General features: G+C 36.8%; 1 protein-coding gene across 2 annotated transcripts in view; it reads left to right on the forward strand.

Annotated features, from left to right (window-relative positions):
* Nucleotides 1-65: 65 nt before the first annotated feature.
* The window catches only part of LOC122066653 (phosphoinositide phosphatase SAC2-like), a 37,487-nt gene continuing 24,457 nt past the window's right edge, over nt 66-13,095 (forward strand). The window contains exons 1-10 of one of the 2 annotated variants that reach the window (XM_042630502.1): nt 66-284; nt 478-821; nt 9,257-9,461; nt 9,554-9,719; nt 10,383-10,605; nt 11,305-11,381; nt 11,945-12,132; nt 12,219-12,316; nt 12,443-12,576; nt 12,685-12,813. In XM_042630502.1, coding sequence (XP_042486436.1) covers nt 726-821; nt 9,257-9,461; nt 9,554-9,719; nt 10,383-10,605; nt 11,305-11,381; nt 11,945-12,132; nt 12,219-12,316; nt 12,443-12,576; nt 12,685-12,813 — 1,316 coding nt within the window. In that variant the 5' untranslated portion in view covers nt 66-284; nt 478-725. Of the gene's footprint in view, nt 375-477; nt 822-4,072; nt 4,520-9,256; nt 9,462-9,553; nt 9,720-10,382; nt 10,606-11,304; nt 11,382-11,944; nt 12,133-12,218; nt 12,317-12,442; nt 12,577-12,684; nt 12,814-13,095 lie in introns of both variants that reach the window. The other variant, XM_042630492.1, reaches the window with a different exon arrangement.

A 13,095-nucleotide genomic window follows, 5' to 3' on the forward strand; every position in this document is an offset into this window, starting at 1 on the left:
AAAAAAAAAAAAAACTCATGTAGTATCTACACATTATTTGGCTTCCTTGTTTGTTTTCTGTCTTATATTGCAAGTAATTGAAAAGTTAATACAATTATTTTTCCATTGTTTCTCTTTTCATTTTATTTTTGTGGATTGAGCGTTCACGGAAGTTGTGGTTTTCCTTTTATCTCAGGATCTAAGGTTCTAGATTGTAAACGCTGGTTTTCTTTTCCTGAGAGGCTTCTAAAGTTTGATTTCTCAGTTAAATTTTTTTGGGAGTCCTCATCACAGTTGTCTCTGTGGTAAACTGACTCCCTTTTATAAGCAAACAGAGCTTTCTTTCTTGTTCGGGATTGTTTCCTTCTGGACTCTGATCTCTATTTCTTCATTAGGTTTTCATTTAAAATCATATTTATTCTAAATCTGGTTTCTTCTTACTTCTTCCCTTCTCACTTTTAAAGTTTTGTTATTTCTAAAATTAGCTGGGTTGTACAGATTGAGAACATCTCCCTCTCTCTCTCTCTCTCATTTATCTGAACTTGGTCATTGGTTTGCTCGATTGCGTATTGGCTTGTGAATGGAACCGAAGGGCGTATGCTGGCCTTGAAGGATTTCGGAGGAAAATGTTATATTTGAAGCAACCGAGCAGCATCGTTTTAGGTTTTGCAGTTCCGAGCTCTGGTGATCTCTTACAACGCATGTCCGTGTGATCATTCCCGAGCCTGGGGCTCGGGATCCGAACCATGGCGTCAGACAACGAGCCACAGGCTTGGATCGAAGAGGAGCCGGACCAGAGCCGTTGTTACCTGCAGAAATTCAAGCTCTACGAGACTCGATCGGTAAATCAATTATGACGACTTCTCTTGTTATTATGTGTTACTTTTTTGATTTGGGTTGTCTGTCTAATCTGTGGCGTAGTTTTTGAAGATATTAATTTGATGTTAAAATTAATTTTATCCCATAATTTTTATTTGGGTTACTCTTTTAAATTTCGACGCTCCGTCCTTTGTGCCGGATTTGGGAGCAATTATGTCGAAAGTTTTCTGTTTTTAATGGTGTGCTACTATCGTTTGTAAACGTTGATTTTCTTAGCCAAGTCGTGTTTAATGAGTATGATTATTTTCGACTTTCTGTAATGATTTGAACGGCTGACTTGTAGGTTATAAATCAGGTCTGTAATTCATATTTGTTCTTACTAACTAAATTCCGTTGTTCCTATGATCTAATTTATATATTTATTTCTGTTGTCTTTCAGAATGCCAGTTGTAATGATATCTGGCGCTNTTTTTTTTTTTTTTGGCAAAGGAAAAAGGGTGTCAATTCGATTCATCTCCTTAGCACCTATCACCTATATGTTGCCTATGATTTGTTTCTAATTATTTGAGTGAGTCTTACGTAGTGAGGCGATGATTCAACGTTTATTGGCGTCTTGTTCTCTAAGTATTTGTTATTTTTTGTATCACTTTAAAACAATTGGATCATCAGCTCATCGCGTGTCGCTCGCCTAGGTAATTATAGGCTAACATGGACATTGATCACTAAGGAAAGGAGTTGGATCTATCAATTGGTTGATTTTATTTAGTTTTGATGGAATTTCATAAACGAAACTTAATTGTCGCCTTGTAGCAGCCAAGTAGTTGCAACCCCTGGTACCAAACAGGGGAATAGAATCTCTGGTATAAGGGTGACAAAATTTACCCAAGGTGGATATTTTCAAATTTGTTCATAGGATTTCATTATCTCGACTACTACCATGGGATTGGCTATAACCTAGGTGGCAGCATATTTTTTTTCCCAATTTCATTGGTTTGAGTGTGAAAATAGATGAATTCGAAACAAATCATTAAGAGGAAATATTTGGTTTCAAATGGTTTTGATTTTGATTTGATTTTTTTATTGATTTTATATAAGAATGTGTTTGATTTCAGTATAGTTTCCATGTGTTTATTATTTTGATCCGCTTTGATGTGGTATGATTTTCACCTTATTTCACAATAATCCAAACCAAAACTGATATTCGAGCTAACTTGAGTTGATTCGGTAAGATCTCAACACCCTTATAATATATGAAATTGTCATACAACATTTTCACACGACATAACAAGGTGGACTATTTATTGTGCGCATGCCATGAAAACTCTTTCCTTAACCCCTATGTGGTAAATAGCAAAATTATTTTAAAAATAAAATGTTAATGACTGAGTACAACTTCAAATCTGTTGGTTTGACTCGAGTCGAATTGGACATCTTCCATAGTTTAATTTTTTATTGAGTTTTAATAAAGAATTAAAGAAGAGCATAAATAATGTTTGGTCAGCATGCATACTATGCATCCAATGATTAAATGGGGAGTGGGATCCGATAGGGGTCTAAAGTATCGGTGTCGTTAAAGGGTAAAATCGTTAAAAAAATCGATTGTGTTGGTATTATGGATGTAAAACGATGAATGAAATTTGGTTGTCATATGAACTGCAATCCTTCTTTGTAGCCAAAGTGATGGAATAATTCACATTTATCATAGGGTTGTTCATAAAAACCTTCTCCTTACAAAAAAAAAATAAAATCCTAGGTTTTAGCATTTCAAAAAGTATATCATTTTAGATTATATTTTTTTGGCTACTAGTAGGGGTTGTAGCTAATTGACAACAGTCAAATTTTAAAAAATATCAATTGAGAGCAAATAGCCAAAAATTATTTGATGGTAAATTACCATCGGATGAGTTTTTGTTTTTGTTTTTTTTTTGTTTTTCTAATATGTTTTATCATTTTCAACTTAAAAGTTATATTGATACAATCTAAAAAAATTGGAATGGTATCAATTCATCACGAGGTTTTAGATTTAAGGGATTGATTTTGATTCAATTCAAATGATAATTGACATCCATAAATTCGGTCTCTGATTTTGAGTTTAAAATTCTTACACTATTGTCATGGATTTTTTTTGATAAATACAAACCCAATTGAACCAATGATCTATTCGTTGTGAGTGTTGACCTTGCCAACCATTATGTAAGGTATTAGTCTCACATCGGATATATTGACCAATCTAAGCATATGCTGATCTTCATACCTAGTCAATCCTATATTAACGGAATGATATAAACCAATGGTAAAACTATAAAAATCAATTTTTAAAGAAAATCAAGCCAAGATCATTGTTGTATGCCAATCTATAACTGTATCATAATTTTTGGAGTAAGTGATCTCATTCTGATACCATGCACTTAAACCATGTTTAGTTTAAAAGACCAAAAAAACCCATGTTTAAATTGAAGTTGCAACTCAAGCGCCAATGCAGGTACTGTAAAAATTTATTTTGAATCTAGTGGAAAAATAGTATCTTCATGTTTATAACCATAGCCATTTTCTACAAAAAGCGGGGGGAAAAAAAAAAAACCATAACCCCTAATTCATGTATTATATATTTTTAATCATCAGAAAAAATAGTAAGATTCACCCACAAAACCACAGAAACCACCACTCCGCACAAAAAAACCCTTTTATAATACACATTATTTGCTTCCTTGTTTTTTCTGTATATTGCAAGTAAGTGAAAGTAATACAATATTTTTCCATTGTTTCTCTTTCATTTTAATTTTGTGGTTGAGCGTTCACGGAATTGTCGGGTTCCTTTTATCTCAGATGTAAGTTTAGAATGGTAAACGTGGTTTCTTTTCTGAGAGGCTTCTAAAAGTTTGATTTTCTAGTTAAATTTTGGAGTCTCATCTACAGTTGTTCTTCGTGTAAACTGCCTCCCTTAAAGCAAACAGACTTCTTCTTGTCGAGATTGTTTCCTCTGACGATCTCCCCCCCCCACCCCCCCCCCCCCCCCCCCCCCCCCCCCCCCCCCCCCCCCACCCCCCCCCCCCCCCCCCCCCCCCCCCCCCCCCCCCCCCCCCCCCCCCCCCCCCCCCCCCCCCGCCGCCCCCCCCCCCCCCCCCCCCCCCCCCCCCCCCCCCCCCCCCCCCCCCCCCCCCCCCCCCCCCCCCCCCTCCCCCCCCCCCCCCCCCCCCCCCCCGCCCGCCCCCCCCCCCCCCCCCCCCCCCCCCCCCCCCCCCCCCCCCCCCCCCCCCCCCTATTTCTTCATTAGGTTTTCATTTAAAATCATATTTATTCTAAATCTGGTTTCTTCTTACTTCTTCCCTTCTCACTTTTAAAGTTTTGTTATTTCTAAAATTAGCTGGGTTGTACAGATTGAGAACATCTCCCTCCCTCTCTCTCTCTCATTTATCTGAACTTGGTCATTGGTTTGCTCGATTGCGTATTGGCTTGTGAATGGAACCGAAGGGCGTATGCTGGCCTTGAAGGATTTCGGAGGAAAATGTTATATTTGAAGCAACCGAGCAGCATCGTTTTAGGTTTTGCAGTTCCGAGCTCTGGTGATCTCTTACAACGCATGTACGTGTGATCATTCCCGAGCCTGGGGCTCGGGATCCGAACCATGGCGTCAGACAACGAGCCACAGGCTTGGATCGAAGAGGAGCCGGACCAGAGCCGTTGTTACCTGCAGAAATTCAAGCTCTACGAGACTCGATCGGTAAATCAATTATGACGACTTCTTTTGTTATTATGTGTTACTTTTTTTATTTGGGTTGTCTGTCTAATCTGTGGCGTAGTTTTTGAAGATATTAATTTGATGTTAAAATTAATTTTATCCCATAATTTTTATTTGGGTTACTCTTTTAAATTTCGACGCTCCGTCCTTTGTTCCGGATTTGGGAGCAATTATGTCGAAAGTTTTCTGTTTTTAATGGTGTGCTACTATCGTTTGTAAACGTTGATTTCCTTAGCCAAGTCGTGTTTAATGAGTATGATTATTTTCGACTTTCTGTAATGATTTGAACGGCTGACTTGTAGGTTATAAATCAGGTCTGTAATTCATATTTGTTCTTACTAACTAAATTCCGTTGTTCCTATGATCTAATTTATATATTTATTTCTGTTGTCTTTCAGAATGCCAGTTGTAATGATATCTGGCGCTTCATTAGTTTTTCTAGACACGTACTGAATATTCAACTATAATCATGGTTTCCTGCTCTGGTTGTTTTCTTTAATGAAGGATAGAATTCTCCTCCAGAATGTGTATTAGGCATTTAAACAGAAGAGATTAACGGCAAAAGAATCATATTTGGACGTCAAATTAATGAGTTTGAATTGCTAAAAAATAGATCCCGTCTCATCTTCATTTTTTTCCCATTTGTATTCCCACATTTCCTGAGTTGCCGTTGCAGCTATTGAACTGCAAAAGAAGGTGATGAAGCAAGACAATGATAGTTTGAGCACAAAAATTGAAAATTTGAGCTTATATCATAACCGAGCTGAGTGTGTAATATACATATATCAATATTCGTGTTTTAACTAAGTTGATGTTGCATTTCCTGAATGATGCTTTGATTGGCGTCCACGAAAATTTTTAGGCTCTTAAAGCATTATATATACATTTTTTTCATTTAGTAGAATATTTTATTGTTATTACTATGGGAAAGATACTTTTTGAGCCACTTGGAGTGCTGAGTGCTCCTCTAGTCAAATCAGTCACTGGATAGGCAGCTTCCATGCGGTTTAGCCACGTTCAATTCGAGGGTCCCATCTCCACACTATGGCCCACCATGTTAGGACTTTTGCTTCTTGTACTTTCAACAGTTAAATCAAAGTTAGCTCCAAAGCTGAATGTTCAACCAATTTTTGAAGCTTTATATCTCCACATGAGAAATTGGGATTGTGCTTGAACTTTTCTAGACATTATTTTGTGGACGACATATCCACAAAATTTGAGGACCGACAGAGTTGACATTTGGCAGATATTTCTCCATCAAGAAAGTGGACGATATTGTTATTATTATTATCATTATTACTAGTATTTTTGTTATTATTATTATCATCATTGTTATTGTTGTCATAATAATTGTTATTGTTATTATTATTATTATTATCATTATTAGTAGTATTTTTGTTTATTATTATCATCATTGTTGCCAGTGTCATTATAATAATAATAATAATAATAATAATAATAATAATAATAATAATCAGGGATAATAATTATAATAATAATAATAATAATAATTATTATTATTATTATTGACAGTTGTTGTTGTCATCACTATGAAAAGCCTAGGGTTCAATCTTTTTTTTTGTGGGGGGGAGGTGGGTTGATGTGGTTCCCTTACATGTTTTCAGTTGAGATTTCCTAATCTAGTCCTGTAAATTGAAACTTTTTTGTGCTTCTGTTAAATGACAATCCTTAATGATTATCATTGTCTTTGTCTTAAGCCACCACATGCTGGATTTACCTTAGATCTTGATGCTAATCAAGCTGATATGTTTGCTCGTTTCCTGAACCTGTGGGTGGATGGTGGACACATCCTTTGGTTAGTTCCAGGTTTGATAGAGCTTTTTGACCTATGGCTGGATCTTTTTGGAATTCTTGTTTCTTTCCCCTGGCTCTGTTTGTTTCAATGTAAAATATCACATATAAAATTTACAGAGTGACAAATTATAAGATCTAAAATCTCTTTGTAAGATTTTCCAAGACACTACGTTTCTTTGAGGCATTTTATTGAAGGGTTTCCTCAAGAGTCACATGTGTTGTGGCCGGAGCAATCCCACTGGAGAGAGGATCGGCTTTACCGCAGTGTTTTCCAAGACAATAACGTCAATCCAGACACAACTTATGATGCAACATGAGTGAGCAGAATTCTACTGAATCTGACGACAAGGTTGCTGAAGTACTCCTTCAAAACAAGCAAAAACCACCGGAGATTCAAATGGGTACAAAGAGATGGGTCATCGACCAGTCCACGAGCAAAGAAATAGTATCCAGCAAGAGTCGGAAGACGATGCTATCAAATTAAAAGGCACATAGTCTGAAAAGAAACAAGTCGAATTGCAAGGTCCCCCTGTCTCCAGCCGATTTTGAAAAGGAAGCTGCCATTAATTCACATGCAACACCAGAGGATTCTAGACGTGAGAAACTAAAGAGACATTGTAAGGAAGTAGCAGTTCAAGTCTGCATACCAGAAAAATTGGGTAATGAGGAGCTTCTCAAGGATTGGATTGATTGTCCTGCCCTCTATGCCTTGCTGGTTCCCAGTGGAAAAATGTCATGCAGAGCTGCTTTAATCGTGGAGGGACCATGAGCCTAATTCAGGTGGACTTAAGTATAGACACTAATAGATGTTTAATATTTAATCGAGGAGGGACCATCTCTTTCTGCCACTCAATGCTACCAGAACCTGCTGTGGGGCCACCGATCCCAAACCTTAACTCTATCATTTCCGTCCTCGTCGTTGCAGTGAATCTGACTTGAAAGGGCCTTCTTATGATTCCCATATTTCAGTAGAGGATAAGCTCTTCGTCGTTGCAGTGAATTGCCAGAAAGTTCTGTAGCAGCAGATTTAGGAGTGGAGAAACAAATGTCTGGTTCATTCGCTGCAGAGCTGGAAACACATCGAGGAGTGGAGGAAAGAACTTGCGAAAGTTACAGTGATGCAGATTCTTCACCAAACTAGGTTTTTTTTATTAGGAATAAGCTTAGGGTTGGGTTGTATACGTGTTGGGCCTTCAGTCCATGTGGTTTGGAGTGTATTGGGCTATTTTTATGGGTCTAAATTCGGGGTTCTAAGGTTGCATACGAGATTTAGTGATTTGTTTCCTTTTTCTTTAGTTTCCTTTTTGATGGGGTTATTTAGTTTATAATTTCAGTACTTAGTTAGTTTCTAATTTTCAGTCATAAGTTAGTTTCTATTTCCAGTTTTAGTAACTAAAGGACTTTCTATTTTGTAAGTTTCTATTTTTAGGTTTAGTAACTAGGTGAGTTTCTAATTTTTTGTTTCCTATTTCAGTTTTTGAAAACTAAAGTTAGTTTCTATTTTATGTAACCCCCCATCATTATTATAAATAAAGGAGAGCTCTCATTAGTAGAGACACAATTTGATGAACAAAAAAAGATGCTATTGCGTTTCTCCTCTATGAGGGTTCTTTGTGTTTGATCAAAGAAGAAGGGTTTGGTGTTTGATCCAAGCGACTCCTTGTGGCGTGAAGTCCAGGAGGTTTTCTTCAAGCTTTCTTATTTCTTTCAAGTTTGTTTTCAAGGTTCTACTGCTGTCAAAACAATCAGGTAAGGGTTCTAATTTGTGTACAGAATTTCTGGGTTAAGATTCTCTATTTTATCTACTGTTGGCCTAGCTGTTTTGGGAGTTCTGGCCATCCGATGGCCTTCTAATTTTGATCGAAGGTTAGTCCTATTCTGAAGGAAGTTCGATCCAATTTTGAGGCTAATCAGACCACTGGTTCCTGCTGAAGTGGACTGTTATTCAGTTCTGGCCGATTATGGATTTTGCCCAGATCTGAATTCTGAATTCTGTTTTGTTTAAATCTGTATGGAACTTGACTGCTGCTATTATTCTCCAATGGGTTGGACTTTCAAATCAGTCCTTAGATGTGTTATTAGTTCCTTGATAATACTCTGCTGAAAATTCAGAAGTTAATGCCAGATTTCAGAACCTACTGTTAGAATCGAGTTCTGATTTGGTTATCCGGTCCTGATATGTTTTGATTCTGATCCTACTTATTCAATTACTCTATTTCTGTTGCTGGAACTTCTAATTGTTGATGCAAACTCTGTTTCCTGAAATTCCTGATTGTGGATCTACTAATTTTGGTTTCTTGACTGGTTTAAGTTGGACTGTTGTTGCTGTTTACTATTGGGTGGTTTTGGTTGTTCTTAGTTTAAAAGTTCCTGCAGTCTTGGGTCTGGTTTGGTTGTCCAATCTATCCCTACATTATACGGTCCTGAAGGGCAGAGATTAGAACTCGATTTTTGCCAGGAAGAGGGAGAATTTTACTATTGATTTATGTGTAAAATTTTCCAAGGTCTTTTCCGGTAGAAGTATGGTTTTTGATAAAATTTACTTGATAAAAAATTTCCAAGTTGCAAAACAAACGATGGGAATCTAATTTTATGGTAAAATTTGTTTTACCAACTCTTTTACGCCAAAGCAAAAGGAGTTCCTATGACAATTTCTTTCCTTTTACAAAGTAAAGTTCCTTACTTTAACGTGGTAATATTGAAGATTTGATGGCATTGTTATTTTACATACTTTAATCTGGTTTTAGTTTACATGATGATTGCAATTATTGAGTTTTTGCACTGAAGTTTGATTTACACAAGTACATTATGTATGTATATTATAAATTTCAACTTATCTGTTCATCTTCCCTTGTGATTTTCAAACAATTTATACATTCTGTTTTGAACTTTTTTCGTACACAGAACTTTTATATGGTAGGTAGAGACAAGAGTAGAACCTTTTGGAGAGTATTAAAGATAGATAGATTAGAGCCTTCTGAGCTGAATATTCTTGAGGATTCTACCACATACTCAGAAGGTGAATGTTACGATTTGTTGAAGCGGATACATGAAGGGAACATGTCCACGGGTGGACTTAAGTTTGTCACCACTTGTTATGGAATCGTTGGTATGTATGATTCATTTGCAAAATCTTATATCATTCTTTAAATGATTCTTGATATTTTCGTTGCAGCACTAATGTTGCTTCTCTTTTCTTAGGGTTCATTAAATTTTTGGGGCCGTACTACATGCTGCTTATTACGAAAAGAAGGCAGATTGGTGCAATTTGTGGCCATACAGTATATGCAGTCACCAAGAGCGAGATGATTCCACTGCCAAATCCTACTGTGCGGTCAAAAATGGCTAATTTTAAGAATGAGAACAGGTCTTTGTCCATTCTAGATGTAAATGTAAAATGCCCATGGTGCTCTCGAGGGAGATGCTAGTTGTTCAATACCTATGTAATGTGGAGGAGGAAACTGTTTTGATGTTATTGTTTTACTCATGGCTTCTAATTTACTGATTTGGATCAAATAATCTAAAATTTTCCTTTTTTGGTTTATCATAATAGTATATAAGCTTCAAAACATTGTGAAATTACTTGTTCAAACTCTGGTATTTGTGAGAATGCACCCTTCATTGTTAAATTGATGACATCTTGAAGATGATCCAACTTCCCTCCTAGTCTATGCTATAATGTGTTCCTTAAAGATGAAAGAAAGTTGTGGAATTGTATCTTAAAAGTAAGGATTGAATTCTGCCCCCGCCTTTACATCCTTTTTAGTTTTACAGTTTCATAGATGATGCTATATGGCAGTTGAATTTCCGCAATTGTACGAACACAAACTTATACTGTTGTGGGGTTAATATTGCATTTTGAATGTAACAAGGTATCATACTGGTTTGAGGTGTACAAGCTGATTTATTTTTGATATGGTTTGCTGTTTTACAATTCGTTATTCTTTCCCAGTTGTGACTAAATTTTGGGTATTGTGTATTTACTGGATTTTTTTCCTTATCTTTTTTGTTTTTCTTATTGTTGGTTTAGATACAAGAAGCTCCTGTGCACAGTGGATCTTACAAAGGACTTCTTTTTCAGCTACTCATACCATGTTATGCGTAGTCTTCAAAAGAACTTATGTGATAATCAGACAGGACAAGTCCTTTATGAAACAATGTTTGTCTGGAATGAATACTTGACCAGAGGAATACGAAATCACCTCAAGAATACTCTATGGACAGTTGCTTTGGTCTATGGATTTTTTAAACAGGTAAGGGTGTTGGGAAATGACTTTGGTTTGTTGTTTCTAAGTACATGATTTAACAAATACATACAAAGACATAACTTGATGCAGAACAATTTATAGATGACTGTTCAAATTTACTCCTTATGGGGAAGAACGACTGCTTTTCAATTAGTCCTGGTCCTCCTGTATATTCTTGTCGAAAACCCCAAAAATCCAAAAAGATGGGAATGTCTTGATTTGCATTACATCAGGTGGAGATATTCGGCAAACCAGAAACTGTGTATTTGGCCTCTGTGCTTCAGTTCCCATGATTATTAGGCACCTAAAATTGTGGAGTTTGATTTCTCTTAAGCTGTGGAAATTATTTTCCTTTGTTGGGAATCGGATCTGCCAGCTGGATGGTTTCGGATTACTATACTCAATGTAAAATGTAGCCAATTTCATGGCAGTTCGGGTTCTTGTGATCCAAACAGAGTTTAACGCTATCAAGTTTTCTGATATTTGCAACTTGATGGTGTGACTGAAATTACTATTTGCATAGGGCTTGTTGTGTCAAATGATTACACCTGACGGGCTATTTATAGATGGTTTGGTATAACTTTTGCAGTTTCATTGGATTCCATGGTTTCTGATTTTGTTGTAGAAATAAATATATAAGCATTTCCTTGTGTAGATGTTGGAAATTTTTTGTGTTACTGATGGATTTACATTTTGTTCATGTAGGCTAAACTTTCAATTTCTGGGAGGGAATTTAAATTCACTCTCATTGCTAGGCGCTCACGTCATTTTGCTGGCACCAGGTGATTAACTAGGACTTGTAAAGTATGTGTAAAGTATATTGAGATCCTGTTATTTGCCACAAACATATTCATTCAAGGAAACATGGGTTGTTCTTGGCGACTGTGGATTTCAAAGAGACAGGCTATCCTTTTTTTTGTGTGTGTGGGTCATTCCCTTCCGTTACAAGGGCCCACATGGATTATTCTTGGGAGTACTAGACTTGTTGTCATTAAAACCATGATGGTTTATGCTCTACACATTTTGCAGTTACAGGGGGCCTGGAGGCACTACATGTTGGTTCAAATTAGGAGATCAACCATAGCAATTACTTAAGATCTTAATAGACTGCATAAGCAGAAAGGCTCCAGATAATGTGATGCATCTGCATCAATATGGTTGGCTCTGATTGTTGGCATGGGGTGAAAGGGGTCTCACAGATGGTGAATTATGATGCCTCTGCTTGTGTGGTACAATTTGGAAGACAGAAGTTTCCATTTTCTCAAGGACACACTGTTTTCTACTATGATGTTGATATTGGAGGTCAGCTGCTTATCTTTTCTCCTCATTGTTTTGTTTGGTGCAGGTATCTCAAACGAGGTGTAAATGAGATGGGTAGAGTGGCTAATGATGTTGAGACAGAGCAGATTGTCTTTGAAGATGTTCCTGAAGGATGCCCGACACAAATAAGTTCTGTTGTGCAGAACCGGGGCTCGATTCCCCTATTCTGGTCCCAAGAAACTTCACGCTTGAATTTAAAACCTGATATTATATGTAAGCAATTCTTATTTCAAGTTGTAGCATTCGAGGTAATAATCCCTTATAATTGTTTTCACTGACATTTTTCTACCTCATTCCAGTGTCTAAGAAGGATCAAAATTATGAAGCTACTAGACTACATTTTGAGAATCTTGTCAAGAGATATGGAAACCCAATAATCATTTTGAATTTAATTAAGGTAATATATGCTCTTAATAAATCTTTTAGGATGCTAAGACTCCTCTACAATACTTGATATCCTTGTGGTGGGAATTTCCAGTATTTATTTTATTTAATTGTTAATTTAATTGTTGACTTTGAACAGACAATAGAGAAGAAGCCCCGAGAATCCATACTTCGTGCTGAGTTTGCAAATGCAATTGAATTTATTAATAAAGATCTATTAGAGGACAACCGCTTAAAATTTCTCCATTGGGATCTCCACAAACATTCTAGGAAGTACGTGGCTTCTCTGCCCAATGTTGGGCATCTTTTTTGTAATTTTGATGTGAATTCTTCTCTTTTGGAGTATGGTTCTAACTTGGAAAGAATATGATTATTTCTCAGCAAAGCTGCAAATGTTTTGGAACTACTTGGCAGAGTGGCTGCATATGCGTTGACCTTAACAGGTTTCTTATATTGTCAAGTAACACCATCTTTGAGACCTGAGGGGTCTTTGAAGTTGGCCCACTTTGAGTGAGTGTTACTTTAAAAGTGCATTGGCTATTTGTATTCCTAAACTTCGCATTTTTTCAGATGATGGACTATATGATGGTTTTCCTTTTCTTAGTCTGTTAAATTTCTTGAGCTTGTAAGTTTTATTGTTACTCTTAGATGTGTATATAAACATCCCTTTCTCAAGAACAGAAAAACTTGTCATGTAATGGTAGTGGAACACATTGATGAATGCGCTGCATCACATTTGCTTGCACACTTTCTTCTCACTCTCCAATCTACTGGCCGTGAAGTGCCATAAAA

The sequence above is a fragment of the Macadamia integrifolia genome, chromosome 2 (genome assembly GCF_013358625.1).
Source record: "Macadamia integrifolia cultivar HAES 741 chromosome 2, SCU_Mint_v3, whole genome shotgun sequence".
Taxonomy (NCBI): Eukaryota; Viridiplantae; Streptophyta; class Magnoliopsida; order Proteales; family Proteaceae; genus Macadamia; species Macadamia integrifolia.